General features: G+C 40.3%; 3 protein-coding genes and 5 non-coding genes across 10 annotated transcripts; 1 reads left to right on the top strand and 7 right to left on the bottom strand.

Moving 5' to 3' along the window:
• Positions 1-7,114: 7,114 nt before the first annotated feature.
• On the bottom strand, positions 7,115-11,559 carry batf2 (basic leucine zipper ATF-like transcription factor 2). Its single transcript, XM_086105039.1, has 4 exons — positions 11,338-11,559; positions 10,695-10,876; positions 9,610-9,720; positions 7,115-8,192 (listed from the first exon to the last, which is right to left on the bottom strand). The coding sequence occupies exons 2-4, from the start codon at positions 10,740-10,742 to the stop codon at positions 7,560-7,562; spliced, it is 792 nt and encodes a 263-aa protein (XP_085961165.1). The 5' UTR covers positions 10,743-10,876; positions 11,338-11,559; the 3' UTR covers positions 7,115-7,559.
• On the top strand, positions 11,545-13,747 carry arl2 (ADP-ribosylation factor-like 2). Its single transcript, XM_086105044.1, has 5 exons — positions 11,545-11,744; positions 11,919-12,029; positions 12,216-12,378; positions 12,450-12,530; positions 12,875-13,747. The coding sequence occupies exons 1-5, from the start codon at positions 11,680-11,682 to the stop codon at positions 13,007-13,009; spliced, it is 555 nt and encodes a 184-aa protein (XP_085961170.1). The 5' UTR covers positions 11,545-11,679; the 3' UTR covers positions 13,010-13,747.
• Positions 13,378-18,530, bottom strand: LOC147209278 (uncharacterized). Of its 3 annotated transcripts, none has more exons than XM_086105042.1 (11): positions 17,761-18,530; positions 15,870-17,278; positions 15,332-15,368; positions 15,198-15,219; positions 14,977-14,996; positions 14,750-14,806; positions 14,530-14,573; positions 14,141-14,366; positions 13,879-13,902; positions 13,646-13,705; positions 13,378-13,474 (listed from the first exon to the last, which is right to left on the bottom strand). In XM_086105042.1, exons 1-2 carry the CDS (start codon positions 18,211-18,213, stop codon positions 17,150-17,152), a joined length of 582 nt encoding a protein of 193 aa, XP_085961168.1. In that variant the 5' UTR covers positions 18,214-18,530; the 3' UTR covers positions 13,378-13,474; positions 13,646-13,705; positions 13,879-13,902; positions 14,141-14,366; positions 14,530-14,573; positions 14,750-14,806; positions 14,977-14,996; positions 15,198-15,219; positions 15,332-15,368; positions 15,870-17,149. The 3 variants fall into 3 exon arrangements, with proteins under 3 accessions (XP_085961168.1, XP_085961166.1, XP_085961169.1); XM_086105040.1 differs by having other exon boundaries at positions 15,198-15,222; XM_086105043.1 differs by having other exon boundaries at positions 15,198-15,222; positions 17,794-18,521.
• Positions 13,548-13,619, bottom strand: LOC147209279 (small nucleolar RNA SNORD31). Its single transcript, XR_015100365.1, has one exon. It is a non-coding gene; the product is annotated as a small nucleolar RNA SNORD31 (small nucleolar RNA).
• On the bottom strand, positions 13,772-13,845 carry LOC147209280 (small nucleolar RNA SNORD31). The gene has a single exon (XR_015100367.1). It is a non-coding gene; the product is annotated as a small nucleolar RNA SNORD31 (small nucleolar RNA).
• Positions 13,969-14,094, bottom strand: LOC147209281 (small nucleolar RNA SNORD22). The gene has a single exon (XR_015100369.1). It is a non-coding gene; the product is annotated as a small nucleolar RNA SNORD22 (small nucleolar RNA).
• On the bottom strand, positions 14,247-14,314 carry LOC147209282 (small nucleolar RNA SNORD30). The gene has a single exon (XR_015100370.1). It is a non-coding gene; the product is annotated as a small nucleolar RNA SNORD30 (small nucleolar RNA).
• On the bottom strand, positions 14,435-14,499 carry LOC147209283 (small nucleolar RNA SNORD29). The gene has a single exon (XR_015100371.1). It is a non-coding gene; the product is annotated as a small nucleolar RNA SNORD29 (small nucleolar RNA).
• Positions 18,531-19,251: the final 721 nt, after the last annotated feature.

Genomic DNA, 19,251 nt, shown 5'->3' on the forward strand with positions numbered 1-19,251 from the left:
CTTACTAAACTATGTGGTTTTATTCGGCCTAAAAACGCCTTACTATATACTATGTCCTTTTTTCGGCCTAAAAACGACTTACTATGTCGTTTTTTTCGGGCGAAAAACGCCTGACTATACTGTCGTTTTTTTCGGCCTAAAAACGCCTTACTATACTATGTCGTTTTTTTCAGCAAAAAACGCCTTACTATACTATGTCGTTTTATTCGGGCTAAAAACGCCAAACTATACTATGTCGTTTTTTTCGGGCTTAAAACGCCTTACTATACTGTGTCATTTTTTTCAGCAAAAAAAGGCTTACTATACTATGTCGTTTTATTCGGGCTAAAAACGCCTTACTATACTATGTCGTTTTTTTGGGCTAAAAATGCCTTACTATAGGATGTCGTTTTTTTTGGGCAAAAAACGCCTTACTATACATCGTCGTTTTTTTCGGCAAAAAACGCCTTACTATACATGGTCGTTTTTTTTCGGCAAAACGCCTTACTATACTATGTCGTTTTTTTCGGGCTTAAAAACACCTTTCTATTCTATGTCGTTTTTTTTTTAGCTAAAAACGCCTTGTTTTTTTCGGCCTAAAAACGCCTTACTATATACTATGTCGTTTTCTTCGGCCTAAAAACGCCTTACTATGTATACTATGTCGTTTTTTTCGGGCTAAAAACGCCTTACTATGTCGTTTTTTTCGGGCGAAAAACACCTGACTATACTATGTCGTTTTTTTCGGCCTAAAAACGCCTTACTATATACTATGTCGTTTTTTTCGGCCTAAAAACGCCTTACTATACTATGTCGTTTTTTTCGGCCTAAAAACGACTTACTATGTCGTTTTTTTCGGGCGAAAAACGCCTGACTATACTGTCGTTTTTTTCGGCCTAAAAACGCCTTACTATACTATGTCGTTTTTTTCAGCAAAAAACGCCTTACTATGCTATGTCGTTTTATTCGGGCTAAAAACGCCAAACTATACTATGTCGTTTTTTTCGGGCTAAAAACGCCTTACTATACCATGTCATTTTTTTTCGGGCTAAAAACGCCTTACTATACTATGTGGTTTTATTCGGGCTAAAAACGCCTTACTATACTAGGTCGTTTTTTTCGAGCTAAAAACGCCTTACTATACTATGTCGTTCTTTTCGGCCTAAAAACGCCTTACTATATACTATGTCGTTTTTTTCGGCCTAAAAACGCCTTACTATACTATGTCTTGTTTTTTTAGCTAAAAACGCCTTACTATACCATGTTGTTTTTTTCGGCCTAAAAACGCCTTACTATACTATGTCGTTTTTTTCCGCCTAAAAACGCCTTACTATACTATGTCGTTTTTTTACTATATACTATGTCCTTTTTTTCGGCCTAAAAACGCCTTACTATACTATGTCCTTTTTTTCGGCCTAAAAACGCCTTACTATACTATGTCGTTTTTTTTCGGCCTAAAAACGCCTTACTATACGATGTCATTTTTTTCGGGCTAAAAACGCCTTACTATACAATGCCGTTTTTTTGGGCTAAAAACGCCTTACTATACGATGTCGTTTTTTTCGGCCTAAAAACGCCTTACTATACTATGTCGTTTTTTTCAGCCTAAAAACGCCTTACTATACTATGTCGTTTTTTTCGAGCTAAAAACGCCTTACTATCCGTTGTCGTTTTTTTCAGCAAAAAAAGGCTTTCTATACTATGTCGTTTTTTTCGGGTTAAAAACGCCTTACTATACTATGTCGGTTTTTTCGGCCTAAAAATGCCTTACTATACTATGTCGTTTTTTTCGAGCTAAAAACGCCTTACTATATATACTATGTTGTTTTTTTTGGGCTAAAAACGCCTTACTATATATACTATGTCGTTTTTTTCGGCCTAAAAACGCCTTACTATACTATGTCGTTTTTTTTAAGCTAAAAACGCCTTACTATACGATGTCGTTTTTTTCGGCCTAAAAACGCCTTACTATACTATGTCGTTTTTTTTAGCTAAAAACGCCTTACTATACTATGTCGTTTTTTTCGGGCTAAAAACGCGTCACGATACATGGTCGTTTTTTTCGGGCTAAAAACGCCTTACTATGCTATGTCGTTTTTTTTAAGCTAAAAACGCCTTACTATACTATGTCGTTTCTTTCAGGCTAAAAACGCGTTACGATACTATGTCCTTTTTTTGGGCTAAAAACGCCTTACGATATATACTGTGTCGTTTTTTTCGGGCTAAAAACGCCTTACTATACTATGTCGTTTTTTTCGGGCTAAAAATGCCTTACTATACTATGTCGTGTTTTTTTTAGCTAAAAACGCCTTACTATACTATGTCGTTTTTTTCGGCCTAAAAACGCCTTACTATACTATGTCGTTTTTTTCAGCAAAAAACTTCTTACTATACTATGTCGTTTTATTCGGGCTAAAAACGCCTTACTATACTATGTCGTTTTTTTCGGCCTAAAAACGTCTTACTATACTATGTCGTTTTATTCGGGCTAAAAACGCCTTACTATACTATGTCGTTTTTTTCGAGCTAAAAACGCCTTACTATACTATGTCGTTTTTTTTCGGCCTAAAAACCCTTTACTATATATACTATGTCGTTTTTTTCGGGCTAAAAATGCCTTACTATACTATGTCGTTTTTTTCGGGCTAAAAATGCCTTACTATACTATGTCGTTTTTTTTTCAGGCTAAAAACGCCTTACTATACTATGTCGTTTTTTTCAGGCTAAAAACGCCTTACTATACTATGTCGTTTTTTTGGGCTAAAAACGCCTTACTATACTATGTCATTTTTTTCGGCCTAAAAACGTCTTACTATACTATGTCGTTTTATTCGGGCTAAAAACGCCTTACTATACTATGTCCTATACTATGTCGTTTTTTTCGGGCTAAAAACGCCTTACTATACTATGTCGTTTTTTTTCGGCCTAAAAACCCCTTACTATATATACTATGTCGTTTTTTTCGGGCTAAAAATGCCTTACTATACTATGTCGTTTTTTTTCAGGCTAAAAACGCCTTACTATACTATGTCGTTTTTTTCAGGCTAAAAACGCCTTACTATACTATGTCGTTTTTTTTTTCGGCCTAAAAACCCCTTACTATACTATGTCGGGTTTTTTTGGGCTAAAAACGCCTTACTATACTATGTCGTTTTTTTCGGCCTTAAAACGCCTTACTATACTATGTCGTTTTTTTTTCGAGCTAAAAACGCCTTACTATACTGTGTCATTTTTTTCAGCAAAAAAAGGCTTACTATACTATGTCGTTTTATTCGGGCTAAAAACGCCTTACTATACTATGTCGTTTTTTTGGGCTAAAAATGCCTTACTATACGATGTCGTTTTTTTCGGGCAAAAAACGCCTTACTATACTATTTCGGGTTTTTTGGGGCAAAAAACGCCTTACTATATATACTATGTCGTTTTTTTCGGCCTAAAAACGCCTTACTATCCGTTGTCGTTTTTTTCAGCAAAAAAAGGCTTTCTATACTATGTCGTTTTATTCGGGCTAAAAACGCCTTACTATACTATGTCGTTTTTTTTGGGCTAAAAATGCCTTACTATACTATGTCATTTTTTTCGAGCTAAAAACGCCTTACTATACTATTTCGTTTCTTTTGGGCTAAAAACGCCTTACTATATATACTATGTCGGTTTTTTTGGGCTAAAAACGCCTTACTATATTATGTCATTTTTTTCGAGCTAAAAACGCCTTACTATACATGGTGGTTTTTTTCCGGCTAAAAACGCCTTACTATACATGGTCGTTTTTTTCGGCTAAAAACGCCTGACTGTACATGGTCGTTTTTTTCGGCAAAAAACGCCTTACTATACATGGTCATTTTTTCGGCAAATAAAACACCTTACTATACATGGTCGTTTTTTTCGGCTAAAAACGCCTTAATATACATTGTCGTTATTTTTGGCGAAAAACGCCTTACAATACATCGTCGTTTTTTTCAGTTAAAAATGCCTGATAATACATAGTGTTTTTTTTCGGCTTAAAATGCCTTACTATACATTGTCGTTTTTTTCGGCAAAAAAACGCCTTACGATACATGGTCGTTTCTTCCAGCTAAAAACGCCTTACTATACATGGTCGTTTTTTTTCGGCAAAAAACGCCTTACTATACATGGTGGGGTTTTTTCGGCTAAAAACGCCTTACTATACATGGTCATTTTTTCGGCAAAAAAACACCTTACTATACGTGGTCGTTTTTTTCGGCTAAAATTGCCTTACTATACATGGTCGTTATTTTTGGCTCAAAACACCTTACAATACATGGTCGTTTTTTTTCGGTTAAAAATGCCTGACTATACATGGTCGTTTTTTCCGGCTTAAAACGCCTTCCTATACATGGTCGTTATTTTTGGCAAAAAAAACGCCTTACGATACATGGTCGTTTTTTTCGGCTAAAAGCGCCTTACTATACATGCTCGTTTTTTTCGGCAAAAAAACTCTTAATATACATGGTCGTTTTTTTGTTTAAAATCGCCTTAATATACATTGTCGTTATTTTTGGCGAAAAACGCCTTACAATACATCGTCGTTTTTTTCAGTTAAAAATGCCTGATAATACATAGTTTTTTTTCGGCTTAAAATGCCTTACTATACATTGTCGTTTTTTTCGGCTAAAAACGCCTGACTGTACATGGTCGTTTTTTTCGGCAAAAAAACTCTTAATATACATGGTCGTTTTTTTGTTTAAAATCGCCTTAATATACATTGTCGTTATTTTTGGCGAAAAACGCCTTACAATACATCGTCGTTTTTTTCAGTTAAAAATGCCTGATAATACATAGTTTTTTTTCGGCTAAAAACGCCTTACTATACATGGTCGTTTTTTTCGGCTAAAAACGCCTGACTGTACATGGTCGTTTTTTTCGGCAAAAAACGCCTTACTATACATGGTCATTTTTTCGGCAAATAAAACACCTTACTATACATGGTCGTTTTTTTCGGCTAAAAACGCCTTAATATACATTGTCGTTATTTTTGGCGAAAAACGCCTTACAATACATCGTCGTTTTTTTCAGTTAAAAATGCCTGATAATACATAGTGTTTTTTTTCGGCTTAAAATGCCTTACTATACATTGTCGTTTTTTTCGGCAAAAAAACGCCTTACGATACATGGTCGTTTCTTCCAGCTAAAAACGCCTTACTATACATGGTCGTTTTTTTTCGGCAAAAAACGCCTTACTATACATGGTGGGGGTTTTTCGGCTAAAAACGCCTTACTATACATGGTCATTTTTTCGGCAAAAAAACACCTTACTATACGTGGTCATTTTTTTCGGCTAAAATTGCCTTACTATACATGGTCGTTATTTTTGGCTCAAAACACCTTACAATACATGGTCGTTTTTTTTCGGTTAAAAATGCCTGACTATACATGGTCGTTTTTTCCGGCTTAAAACGCCTTCCTATACATGGTCGTTATTTTTGGCAAAAAAAACGCCTTACGATACATGGTCGTTTTTTTCGGCTAAAAACGCCTTACTATACATGCTCGTTTTTTTCGGCAAAAAAACTCTTAATATACATGGTCGTTTTTTTGTTTAAAATCGCCTTAATATACATTGTCGTTATTTTTGGCGAAAAACGCCTTACAATACATCGTCGTTTTTTTCAGTTAAAAATGCCTGATAATACATAGTTTTTTTTCGGCTTAAAATGCCTTACTATACATTGTCGTTTTTTTCGGCAAAAAAACGCCTTACGATACATGGTCGTTTCTTCCAGCTAAAAACGCCTTACTATACATGGTCGTTTTTTTTCGGCAAAAAACGCCTTACTATACATGGTGGGGTTTTTTCGGCTAAAAACGCCTTACTATACATGGTCATTTTTTCGGCAAAAAAACACCTTACTATACGTGGTCGTTTTTTTCGGCTAAAATTGCCTTACTATACATGGTCGTTATTTTTGGCTCAAAACACCTTACAATACATGGTCGTTTTTTTTCGGTTAAAAATGCCTGACTATACATGGTCGTTTTTTCCGGCTTAAAACGCCTTCCTATACATGGTCGTTATTTTTGGCAAAAAAAACGCCTTACGATACATGGTCGTTTTTTTCGGCTAAAAACGCCTTACTATACATGCTCGTTTTTTTCGGCAAAAAAACTCTTAATATACATGGTCGTTTTTTTGTTTAAAATCGCCTTACTATACCTGGTCATTTTTTCGGCAAAAAAACACCTTACTATACATCGTCGTTTTTTTCGGCAAAAAACGCCTTACTATACATGGTCGTTTTTTTCGGCTAAAAACGCCTTACTATACATGCTCGTTTTTTTTCGGCAAAAAAAATCTTAATATACATGGTCGTTTTTTTGGCTAAAATCGCCTTACTATACCTGGTCATTTTTTCGGCAAAAAAACACCTTACTATACATCGTCGTTTTTTTCGGCAAAAACGCCTTACTATACATGGTCGTTTTTTCGGCTAAAATCGCCTTACTATATATACATGGTCATTTTTTCGGCAAAAAACACCTTACTATACATGGTCATTTTTTTCCGATAAAAACGCCTCAGTATACATGGTCGTTTTTTTCGGCTAAAAACGCCTTACAATATATGGTCGTTTTTTTTCGGTTAAAAATGCCGGACTATTCTGAGTGGTTTTTTTCTGCTTAAAACCCCTTACTATACATGGTCGTTTTTTTTCGGCTAAAAACGCCTTTCTATACATGGTCATTTTTTTCGGCAAAAAAACGCCTTACTATACTATGTCGTTTTTTTCGGGCTAAAAACGCCTTACTATACATGGTCGTTATTTTTGGCTCAAAACGCCTTACAATACATGGTCGTTTTTTCGGTTAAAAATGCCTGACTATACAGTGTTTTTTTTCGGCTTAAAACGCCTTCCTATACATGGTCGTTATTTTCGTCAAAAAAACGCCTTACGATACATGGTCGTTTTTTTCGGCTAAAAACGCCTGACTGTAAATGGTAGTTTTCAGTTGTAAAAAAAATCCTTACTACATATGGTCATTTTTTTGGGGGGGCTAAAAACTGCATGGGTTCACATGCATCACAGAACATGATGGGACTCAGCATCCTACCTGCATGATTTGTCATGCCAAGTAAGGGAAACTCTCGTCTCGCACCGGCAAAACTGAAGCAACATATCTTGAACCAGATTTTTATTATTCAGTAATGAAGGGTTCGGTGAATGTGCATGTGAATTGATTGGGTTCGGTACCTCGAACAAGGTTCAGAACCACCAATCGATATGCTTTCTAAACAAGCCATTTTTATTATTTGTCATTAGTTCGTCTACAACATTAGCTGCTTTGTAAAGTATCATACAAGCACTGCCATTGACTGAAAATGAAACATAGCACCAAACATGAATCAGAAAACAATGAATGTTACTCACTAAGGTTAAATAAATAAATACACAAATGAATGCAGCATGTGTCTTCCTCCCTTGATAAAACAGGAAGTAAATTAACACAAGTGAAAGCAAAGAGACCACAAGGTCATGTGTCATCATGTTGTCATTTCCATCAAGTGCAGTCAAAAGAAGGGCACCGAATGGAGTCACCCGCGCCACATTTTTTGGGTGCCCTTAAAGAATGGTGGGGTTGCCGTCCACACTCAGAATCCAGTCGTTTTCCTCCAGGAACTCCGAAAGCGACAGCTCTCCCGGGTACGGCCCCAACGAAGGTGTGTTTGAAGGGAAGAATCCATCCGAGGTGTTTGGCAAAATGGGAAGCAGGGATGTCACTGGCGTCGTCTCCTGACTTGAGTTTAAGGCCTGTTTTGTGTCGGTCTGATCCAATACTGAAGGGCTCTCGTATTGGGTGTAAAATGCATGTGGATCGAGGGGTGCCGCTTTCGCATCTTCAAAGTGAAAAATTCCGGATGCGATTGAAAGGTCGTCATTGCGTGTGGTGAAAGAGGGCGAGGGCAAATGGCGGGATTGTGTGTTGATGTCGCCACCAAACAAGGAATGAGGAGCGAGTGACAAAAGGCAGGAAGGGATGAAATCGGACGAGGGCCACAGATGAGGGTTTTCGTCAATCTCCGGGTTGGAGGTGGTAAATGCGGAAGGCTTGAGGGCATCCACCTGCACGGAATCTCCGAGGACACAAAAAGGCCGGTGGCGCTCCAGGGCTGCGGTGTAATGACGAACCTCTTTTTTTAACGCTTCAATCTCCTTTTCCAGGGCCAAGTTAGAAGCCTCCAGTCTCACGAACTCCTGCCGAGGAAAAACAGTTAGTGACCTTTCACTCGTAGCAGTGTGGAGAAAAACAAAACAGTATTTCCAATCCTTGGAGTCACACGCATCCAGTCACAGATACTATAGTACTGTATTTCCCACACGAAAAGGCGCACTGGATTATGAGGCGCACCTTCACTGAATGGCCTATTTTGTATTTTTTTTCGTACATTGGACGCACCGCTTCTCAGACGCAATCTACATGCATCCACTAGATAGAGCTACCCTCAAGGAAATGCCAACAGAACACTACACTAACTACACACTACACTAAGGCGTGCTGTGAGCTTTTAAGAAAATGGAAGGCTTTTAGGTGCACCTTTTAGTGCGGGAAATACGGTACTGTTAAATGTAAAGGATGGTGACACCAAATGGACAAAAACAATACCTGCAATACCTCACATGCATATATTTTGGTGTTAAATGTGTGATGCTTGAAAATGCATGTAAATAATAAATACAGATTTTAATGGTTGACTATAGTGCACTGTATTCTTACAAATATCATTTGGCATCTTCGGGTGACACTTTTCTGTGAACCTCACTGACATTTGAAAGTGAACTTCGCTTAACTTACAACTGAGTGCACACGTCCGACTGTTGAATTATATTGGTCATCTGCAATTTTTGATCACAGTGGCTTTATCTGTCACGATGCGCATTTTTGACACTGATGTCAAAATTACATTTACTTTTTTTCTAGCACATCAGATTTTTGAGAAATGTTCTTTTTTTTTTTTTTTTTAAGTCGAAAATTCTTTGTATCACTGATTAAGTGTAGAAATGGGTGGACCCGAGTTATTGACATGTCACTGTTCTCAAACGAGGCCCTTGGCTTAAAAAAAAAATGTCAACAATCGATAAAGAAAAAGTGAAAGTCCAATCACCAACACACACTATCGATAGTCCTGTCGCCATTCTTTTGAGTGCTATGCTAAGCTTAACTCAAATCCATTCAATTCACTTCAACTGAGTTTAGCATCAGATTTATAGATACTTTTGAATAATCTGTTCCACTCATAACATTTCCTTTTGCATGTAAACGTCTAGTTTGTTAAACTAAATACTAAAAACAACATTCCTTTTTTGTCTGTATTCTATTTTGATGAAATTGCCTCCCACACTGTGTATGTGTGTGTGTGGGGGGGGGTGTACGTGTGTGGGGTGTGTGCGTGCGTGTGTGTGTGTGTGGTGGAGGGGGCTGTAGAGACAGGAAAGGCGGTGCTACTTGCCAGGGGCAGCCATTCTTTTCAAGCATGCTCTTTACAGGAAATAGCCAATAGACCGCCACCCCCACCACCTACCACACCCCCAACACACACACACACACACACACACACACACACACACACACACACACACACACACATGCAGGTACAAAAATAAAATTTCCAACCTTGTGGAGTTCGTCCGCCCTCTCGGTTTGTTTTTTGCGGCTCTTCCGGGCGGCATTTCGGTTCTTCATTCGTCTCATGGTGCCCCTCCGGTCCCCCGCCGCCTCTCTCTCCTGCCGACATGAACGTAAACGCGGCCGTCTTTGTCAGAAGCGCAGCGATAACTGATATTGAATAGCTTTCAGAGGCCTTTTTCAAAAGCGTCAATGATCCAATTTGATTGGTTGAGGAGTTTCATTTGGACAAAAGCAGTGCTCAGCTGGAACCGACGAGTGATAAATTGGTGCCGAGGAACTATGTTGAAGGACACATGCTGCGTTCATTTGTGTATTTAGGAGTTTCACTCGGAGAAATGTAGCGCTTTGACGCCCTGTTCATAGCTTTGCGACAATTAACATGATCTGTTGAATTCTACTGGGTCAGCCACTTCACTTGGAACCACACGCAACATTCTTACAACCTTAGCTACAAAGTGTCTGACTGGCATGGTGGGTCAGATGTGCCATGTTATAGACTGGTGACCGGTCCAGGGTGTTGTCAGAAGGGATTGACGCCATCTCTTTGTGACGCAAAGTCGGAAATGTGGCATTAAAAAAAAAAAAAAACAGGATAATAGCAAGTTGCTCAATACATGTGAATCAGGACTGTTCGGGTACAAAGACAGTACAAAGTAAAAATTATCATCAGAACTTTCAGTACATTCTGTACCATAACAACATCAAAGTTAGTAAATGCAGCTACAGTGGAAGTATTTTAGACAGAATTGCATGACCTAGAAATTGGATAATGGTGTATAAAAAAAATCTTCATTTGCGAACATTTATAAAGTGCCACTCCCATTCAGATTCATGAAGCACCATTTGCTCTCGAATTTCTAAATGTGTATGTCAAAATTTTTTTGAGATGGTAAAGATGTCTTTCTTTTCGCTGTATGAATCATTTAAATGACTAAAAATGACAGAATGAAATAAGTCAATACAATATTAGTTTCAGCTTTTGGTTTCACAAGCGCTTTCTTTTTTTTTTGGGGGGGGGGGATAAATTCTGAGGTCTATTTGGCTCAATTTTTGAGAAAGGGAGAACTTACAGAGCCGGATGTAGCCTCGTCTCTTGTGTCCATGAAGAGGGGGGACATCTCACCTCCAGTGGAGCGCACTGACGCCCTGGTGCAGGCACCATCAGGATGGACCTCAGGACCGCAAAACCGGACTTTCAGTTTTTACGCAGTCGCTCTCCAAACGTGGACTGCATCCACTTGGGGGTCGCGGGCTGGGTGACGCAGAGCAGACATCTGCTTTCACTTTCTGTTTATTTTAAAGTCCGCAGAGCTCAAGAATTGACCCACATCCCGCCAAGCCCAGCCCCTTCTGTTTCCTCAAGGCTTTCCGTCGTGAATTTACTCCGATTTATACCACACGGGGACGCCAAAAGTCCCCTCCCCCCAAAAAAGAAGAACGACTGGGACGCTCGGAACAAGTCAAAATCGTGTTACGTAACGTGACTAATTACAAATTCGGTGTTTAATTCAACCAAGGACGTCAACGTATTACATATTTTTGACCTCTCATAAATAATAAGCATTAATATTTCATATTTTTTCACTCGAAACACGACGACACGTTCAGTACGATGAATAGCATCAATCTAATGAATACAAAAACAATAGAAATAAAGCTGTATGGGAAAATATGGTAATACTGCTAAAATGGACTACTGTTTCTAAGCGGTACCATTCTTAGAAGACAAGGTCCAGCGATAGAACTTCACACGTGACAATTGCTCCATGCCCCTCACAAGTCACAACGACTCAAATTTGAAAACGTCAAACGAAATCACAAAATTTCCAATACGCCGAACGCAACACAACCCGTCAGACACCGCGTCAGCTTTAAACCAATGAACGTGCGCCCAGTACTGGTTTGACCAATAGGATGTCGCGTAGAGGCTGCGCTCATGCCGACCACTTCCGTGTCCACACGCGAGCTGATTGAAACATAAGACCGAAGACAACGTCGTTTTTTCCTTTGTTTGCTTGACCTAAATACTTAATCGATCCGCAGGACAGTTTGGCGATGGGTTTGCTGACAATTCTGAAGAAGATGAAGCAGAAAGAGCGCGAGATGCGACTACTAATACTGTATCCTGTTTCAAGTCGAATAGAATACGAGTAAAATCAACCATTCTGAGCAAGTCTTCTCGTGTACACACACGAGAAGGGGATCGAAGACACATTTCCGTTTAGTGTTGAATTAGCATTAGCAGCGTGGCCATTTGTGTGCGTGTGTGTTTTTTCCTGATCTGGCTCGTGCAGAGGTCTAGACAACGCGGGGAAGACGACCGTCGTGAAGAGGCTGAATGGCGAGGACATCAGCACCATCCCACCAACGCTGGGCTTCAGGATCATCACGTTGGAACACAGGGAGTAAATATTCTGTAGATGAAAAATCATCATGATTAAGCTAATTCGCAGTGGTTGACATAATTAAGGCGACTGCGGTCTTGCGTTTTTACTCACCCAACGTGACATCACGCCCAATGAACTCAATTGTATTTATGGAGCACTTTAAAATAACACCATTAAAGTAAACGTCTGTGTTTATTGTCGTAGCTACAAGTTGAACATTTGGGACGTGGGGGGACAGAAATCTCTGCGCTCCTACTGGAGGAACTACTTTGAACGCACGGATGGTCTCGTGTGGGTGGTGGACAGCGCAGACCGTCAACGCATGGAGGACTGCAGGCAGGAGCTCCACAAGCTGCTGCTGGAGGAGGTACCGCCAATATTGTGTCCTCAGATAAATTGTTTTATTTATTTATATATATATATTGTTCTGCCTTTTAGAGGTTACTAGGTGCAACATTGTTGGTGTTTGCAAACAAACAAGATTTACCTGGTGCTATGTCGGAAGAAGTGATACAAGCGGTAAGCCCTTTTTTTTCCTGCAGCTCCGTCACAGTATGGATGTGTGTGTGTTTGTTTCATCAGGACTTCTAATACAGATAGAATCCCCCCCCCGCCCCCCCACGTAGCCTCTCACCACTCACTTTTCCCATCTTGTTGACCCGCCTAGCAGGTCACAGGAGTTGGCACAAAGTTTGAAAGTGACAAGGGAATATATATTTTTTTAAGTCAGCTTCTCTATTAGAAGCCCTTACACTGGATTTTTATTTGAATGACCCTCGTGTATATATAGATCTATATACATCTACTGTAGATCTACGGTATATCTGTAAGTCTATTGATATACCGATTGTTTTATTTTGCAGACGTTAGCCCTGGATGACATCAAAAACCACCACTGGTGCATTATGGGATGCAGTGCAGTGACGGGCCAGAATCTTCTGGCAGGGATGGACTGGCTGCTGGATGATATTGCCGCACGGCTTTTCAATGCAGACTGACCTGATGTTCTTTGACAGAGGACATTGGTGTTGCCTTGTTTTGTCATGACACAAACATCTGTGCATTCTTAATGTTAGTAAGTAGCAAAATGGCGGCCCCGTCAACTGAAGCTGAAGAGTGCCCAACGGCTCACAACCCATCATTGCTCACTGGTTTTGGTCACAAGCTGTCATTTTCAGTTGACAAATGGGCAAAATGGCCAGCTCCTGCAATGGATAATGCTTCAACAATCTTTTTGATTATTAATTCATTATCCCTCAAGTATTATCATAATACTGTTTATGCCAACTGGAGACACACCGCACAGAATATTTTGGACTTTTGCTAAAAGGTTGTGAACGACAAAAAACCAAACAAAAAAAAACAGTGATTTTATTTTTTCTTTATTTCAAAGATGGGTCAATACGATAATTCACTTTCAGTTTGCAGGGGCATTTCCAAATTTTCTAAGATGCCGATCCAGTCTGGAAATAGAAAGAAACAAAATAAAAATTCAGTCAGTGCCCAAGAGATACAACACGCTTTACAATGTTTGCTTCAAGATCAGAGTCAACCAATCAGTCATGAAAGTTCAGACTGGGGCGGTATCATGAGCTCATCACTTCTGTTGGCAAATTAAAATATGTGCTACATACCAACATGGCTGCAGCGGACAGCGCAAACAGCATCCTGGTAGCTGAAACAGACACGCCAACCTGTGAGCAGAATAAAATAAATAAATTTCAATTTGATCACCATTTATAGGAGTTGACATTCATTCATGTGGCTCAGGAGTTGTACCAATCAGTCATGAATCTTCAGACTGGGGCGGTAACAGGAAGTCATCACTGTCACACAAAAATCTCAACAAATAAAACCTTCGACTCACCTCCACGAAATGGCCGCCTCCCACCTGAAAAGTTAAAAGGAAATGGTTAGCTAGCTTCTTGACATGTGACCAACATGCTACAGCAAACTTCTTTTTCAGACTGTTGGAAACCCCAACAAGGTGTCCCCTTGTTGCCATGGCAACACCAGTGGGTTCACCTTTGCAGGTCTGGCATCGACGCATGGCGTAAGACGCGTGCGGGTGTCATCACCAAAGAAATGCATGGAGCACATACTGCCTTGTGCGCGATTTTACTGCTCACCTGGCAGATGGGATCCAAATGCGGTTACATCTGGTTGAGGGGAGGATAAAAAGTCATGAGCTTTGGGGAAAAAAAATTCCATTCACTCCAACTATTCAAGCATGGCTGGCGTCAGGTTTGTGATTCTCATCAGCATTCAGACGAACGAGATTCCAGTATTGTCTCATCATTTTCAGCTGCAGAGCGCCGGTGGGCCTTTTTTTAAACACACCCACTCACCTCGAGCCTGTTGAAGCACAAAGACTTTAGTTACCGTCAATTTATCTACAATTAAATATTGAGGAAAAAAGGGCAGGTGCTCAGATGTTCGTGTCCTTTCACAGCAAGTCAAAGTGAGCTAAGTGTCATCATCATTGCACCTATGGAGACAAATTCAAGTGCTTGCTTACATTTGACGATGTGCCATCGGCGTCGTGCCTCAGCCACCTTGTAGCTACCACAAAAAAAACAAAAGTCTCATTTCAAGTGTAAACATTATTACATTGATGTCATTTTGGTGTCCAAACGAATCAGAACACATGTTGACATCAATGGTTTCAGCCATATGCTTGTCATTTGAAATCATCATTTCAACCCAGAAGATGTACAGAATTTTGTTTAAGCCCCCACCTTGTGATGAGTTAGCCAACAGCTGACCCAGCAAGTACAGAGGTTTGTTTTCCCCATCTACAAACAGAAAAGAATATTAAAACCTAACATGAAACATTGAAGTAGCCAATGGGTGCTGCTCAGAATAACACTTAAAGGGTTCTCTTCAAAGACTAGTTCAGTCAGAGAGAGTTCTAGAATTCATCACAGCAGCCATGATCATTTTTTGAAAAATAAACTAAAAATACCTGAAGATCAGAAGACCATCCTAAAGGGGAGAGGGGAAAAATAGGTCACTCACATTAACGTCAGGTTGTAATTGATACATTTTTATTTTTTCTGCTCCATGCAACTCAGATTTGGATACATTTTCATCGTGGTTGAGTCAGTGAGAGAGTTCAAAGTTCACATCCCCGCAGCATGACATGACAATGCAAATGCAAAATATAACTTCAAAAGGGGATCATACCAGTAGGTTCTTGAACGAGCGCCTTCTGAAAAGAAAAAACGCACATTAGTCAGTGAACAATTCAGTCATGGGCCTTCCTTTATCGTTATTTTAGTTATACATAAGCGTCAATAAAAAAGTTAAAAGGGCAATACCTGAGGTTAATAACGTAGCTTCGCGAACAGGCTGCATCTGCAAGACATACAAGAAGCACGAGGTGCTAGCTTTAGCATTAGCCATAGCCACGTGACTACACGCGGGCAGGCGACGCCGAAGCATTCTTTCCAAAAAATGTCTCACTTCAGAATAGAAAAAGTACATTCACAGTCATTCAGAACAGGTCTGTGAAAAGTATCATCATCGAGAGACGATGGAAAGGAAGCCAAAGCGAGATCAAAAAAGTGAAATGCGGAGGGGAAAAGCTTAAGAATCTAAATAACTAACGTTTCCATATTTAAATGGTGACGAGAACGCACAGTTGTCGGTCAAAATTGTGACTAGAACGCAGGGCAAGAAATGTTCGCGACGAACCCGCACTACATCCACTGAAATCCAGGCAACACAAAGCCCACTTTGAGCAAATAAAGCTATCAACAACGTTTGAACAAAGATATATCGAAAGAAAGCAATTCTAAACGGATTCAAAAATAATTCGGGTGGGGGGTAAAACATGATGAGAACTTCAGACATTACCTCAAAGTGGAGAAGGCAGGAAAGTGGACGAAGAAATGGCGTCGTCCATTTTATATACTCGTCCCGTGACTCCGCCTATTCCTTGTAGCTTTGCGGAGAAACGGTTTACCGTAGAGCTGTTTTCATTTCATTTTTTTGGAGAGAACAATCACCCAAGTATATTTGACATATACTATTACATATAAGCATCACGATTGTGACATCACTTCAAACGAATTAACAGGAGAGGGATTCCTTTTTCTTTCTTTTAACTTGGATTTCTTTTGTGGCGTTTGGACGTACCCCGTTAATCAAGTTACTGCCACCTACCGAATCGGAGGATACATCACAGCGGCATCGAGGAATGAATGAAAACCCATGTCATGAAAAAGTGGTAATGCAATAATTTAAAAAAAAAAGCATACACACATTTTAATCTTCTTCAAATGATAACCATCTTCATCCCAAGTCTTTTTGGAAGACTTCAGGGACGAACGTACTTTACAAGCTATCAAATATTTGTATGTAGGATTTTCTTGTTTTCCTTTCTGGGTCATTGCAGAATTGGAGGACATTTTACGTCCCACCCATCAAATTTTAAATAATCGACATACAAATTACTAAAACATGCAGTCCAGCAAAGTGCAGGTTTATTTTTCAAGAGTTTTGAAGCCAAAATGTCCTCCAATTTTCGGATGACCCTAACGTAATATCATAACACTGTACCAATAATTATGATCGTCAATAATATGACATGTTCACTGTAATTTTTCATTTTCTGGTTTTCCGCCAGCAGTTACAATTTATTGTGCATTTTCAAGTGTTAAAACCAACTGAACACTGCATAAATATATCACAATACAAAAATTAATAAACCACATTTAAATCCACACATTGGCTTTCTTTCTTTTCTCCGTTTGGCCCCTCAAGGTTAAAGAACCTTCACCAAAACACCAAGAGGAAGACTGCATGACTAACAACACAGTTTTTGTTTGACATTATTTATACTCAATATGTCACAAAATAATCGAATACTTTGGGCACATTTGTGCACATCTACACTCAGCCTGCGGAGGATTACCTTCAGCTTCGTGACTTTCCAAATAAAAGATAAAATGGGTCCACTGATCAGTCATTGCTTCTTATTTGGCAGTTACACATCGACACGTTTGTGTTTTCATCGTGTTAAACCTGAGAAAAGCTCCAAATAGTGAACCGGACGTGATAAATGATGACCTGGAATAAATAATTAGAATCGTGGTACAATGGCAAATATTTGGGTGTTCATTATTGCTGAGCTTCTACTGAAACTCGGCCAGCACCACATTATGCTGATGCTTATTTTGGGACGAATGGACGGGCGTGAGGGTGACGCTGAAGATGTTGGCCACAAACGCTTCCCAACCTCGACGAAAAGCTCGGTCCACAGCCTAAGGAGGAAAAAGAGGAAGACTTGACATTTGTTGTGGACAGGTGAAGGTTCTTAATGATTTGCCCGTCACTAAACATGACGTCAAGATAAGACTCGGCCGTACGTGGCCGATGGACCTCCACCCCGCTCCATATGGCAGCGTCTGGATTCAGAGTCCAGCCTTGTAAACTTTCCTCCACAAAATGGCTTACGTAACCTTTCAGGGCTTAACGTTTAACCGAGGGGGCATTCATGCAAGGATGGAATGTATTCATCACCTCCACCAAGGAGAGTGTTTATTTGTGGGGAACCTTCTGCTGACAAATTTGATAGACATGAACTTCTTATCAATCTGATGATTAAAAACATGACAATCAACATGATTTTATTATTTATCAAATGAATTGAACAAAAAAAAAGGAACATTTCTTCCATATTGTCATTTACTGACATTCAAACTGATGCTTTTAAATGGTGGCCTGATTGATTGCAAGTTCTTACATGTTCAAGTCTTGTCGGATCTTCGTGTCTCACCTTGCGATATGTTTTCATGGTATCCCGCTTCACCACTTTCATAACCTCCTCTTGCTCCCGCTTCATTCTCTTCTTGTCTCGGATCAGCACTTGGCCGTCAGCATCGTGCCGGGAAGCAAAGTGCGTGTGCGCTTCGGCTACGCGGGGGCTCGCCGAGCCCAGAGCTGACGCCTCCTGAGAAGCGGCCTGCTTCTGCATCCTCCTGGAGCTTTTTCTCTTCCACCTGCCGCTGGGCGCCGCCCGCAGGAGCGTCTCGCCGTCGTCCACGTCGCTCCCTCCGTCCACCACCAAAATGTCCTTCAGGGGTGCGCTTTCCAGCTCATCCAGGCGGTTGTAGAAGCCGCCGGATTTGTCCAGGAACTTGGGGGCTCGGATGGAAGCCCGCACGGAACTTTTCCTGGAGTCCTTGCCGATAGTCATCCTCCCAGCTGTGATCTCCGTGTGATTCTCTTGTGTTATGACTGAGGGGGAGACGAAGGGGCGGGAAGTGGAAAGAGAGAGAGAGATCAATTAGTTACACAATCTCCAGCACTATCTCCACTTGTTTCAAATGCGGAGTTGGGATCGTTTCAAGGTAGGACAAAGAAGAAACTCAAGCAGGCGAACAAATGACAACACACAGCTCCAATGTCAACGATGAAGTCATGAACTTCCATGTAATGCTGAAATTGAAGCGGTATGGTTCCAAGCTGACATACTATTAAAAAGGCACTTCCTCTTACTTCATGTTAGTGACAAATATTGGGCAACTCACTCAACCTGAAGAGAAATACAACACCGCCCCCCTCCAAAAAAAAAAGAAAAAGCAAAACGATTCAGCACACAAGATGACAATGAGTGAATGTTGACATCATGCATTAGATACAAATAATCACATTTATATTTAGAGAAGAATGAATAACTCGGGAGCTCAGATTTGGTGACATGCCCCAAACACACACACACACCACATGCTTACAGCTCCAGTACACGCACCCAGACAAAACCCCACTGAAGTGATGCGGAAAGCAGGTTGCCATGACGACTCTCAAGCAGTCGGAAGGCGCAGCTCAAAGAATCACGACGCTTTCCGCAAACTTAAAATGTGAACTGTTAACAAAGCAAAAAATAAACGTGAATCACCTTTTACCTTTTGACATTTACAGTAATAAGTGCATAGGTGTGTACCCGATAGTACTGTTGCCGTGGTAGTGTCGTCATCAGCTGAAACATTCATCCGTTCTCTGAGGGTGGCGGGCGTACTGGGGCCTTTCCCAGCTGACTTCGGGCAGTAGGCGGGGTCCGTCCCGAAATAGTTGGCAGGCAATTGTTGGGCACGTACAGATGAACGGCCATTCACACTCACAATCACACCTGGGGACAATTCAGAGTGTTCCATTCACCGACCATGCATGTTTTTGGAATGTAGGAGGAAACCGGAGTACCCGGAGAAAACCCACGCAGGCACAAAATTAAGTA

The sequence above is a fragment of the Hippocampus guttulatus genome, chromosome 2, assembly GCF_054856545.1.
Source record: "Hippocampus guttulatus isolate MCC_2025c chromosome 2, RoL_Hgut_1.0, whole genome shotgun sequence".
Classification (NCBI taxonomy): Eukaryota; Metazoa; Chordata; class Actinopteri; order Syngnathiformes; family Syngnathidae; genus Hippocampus; species Hippocampus guttulatus.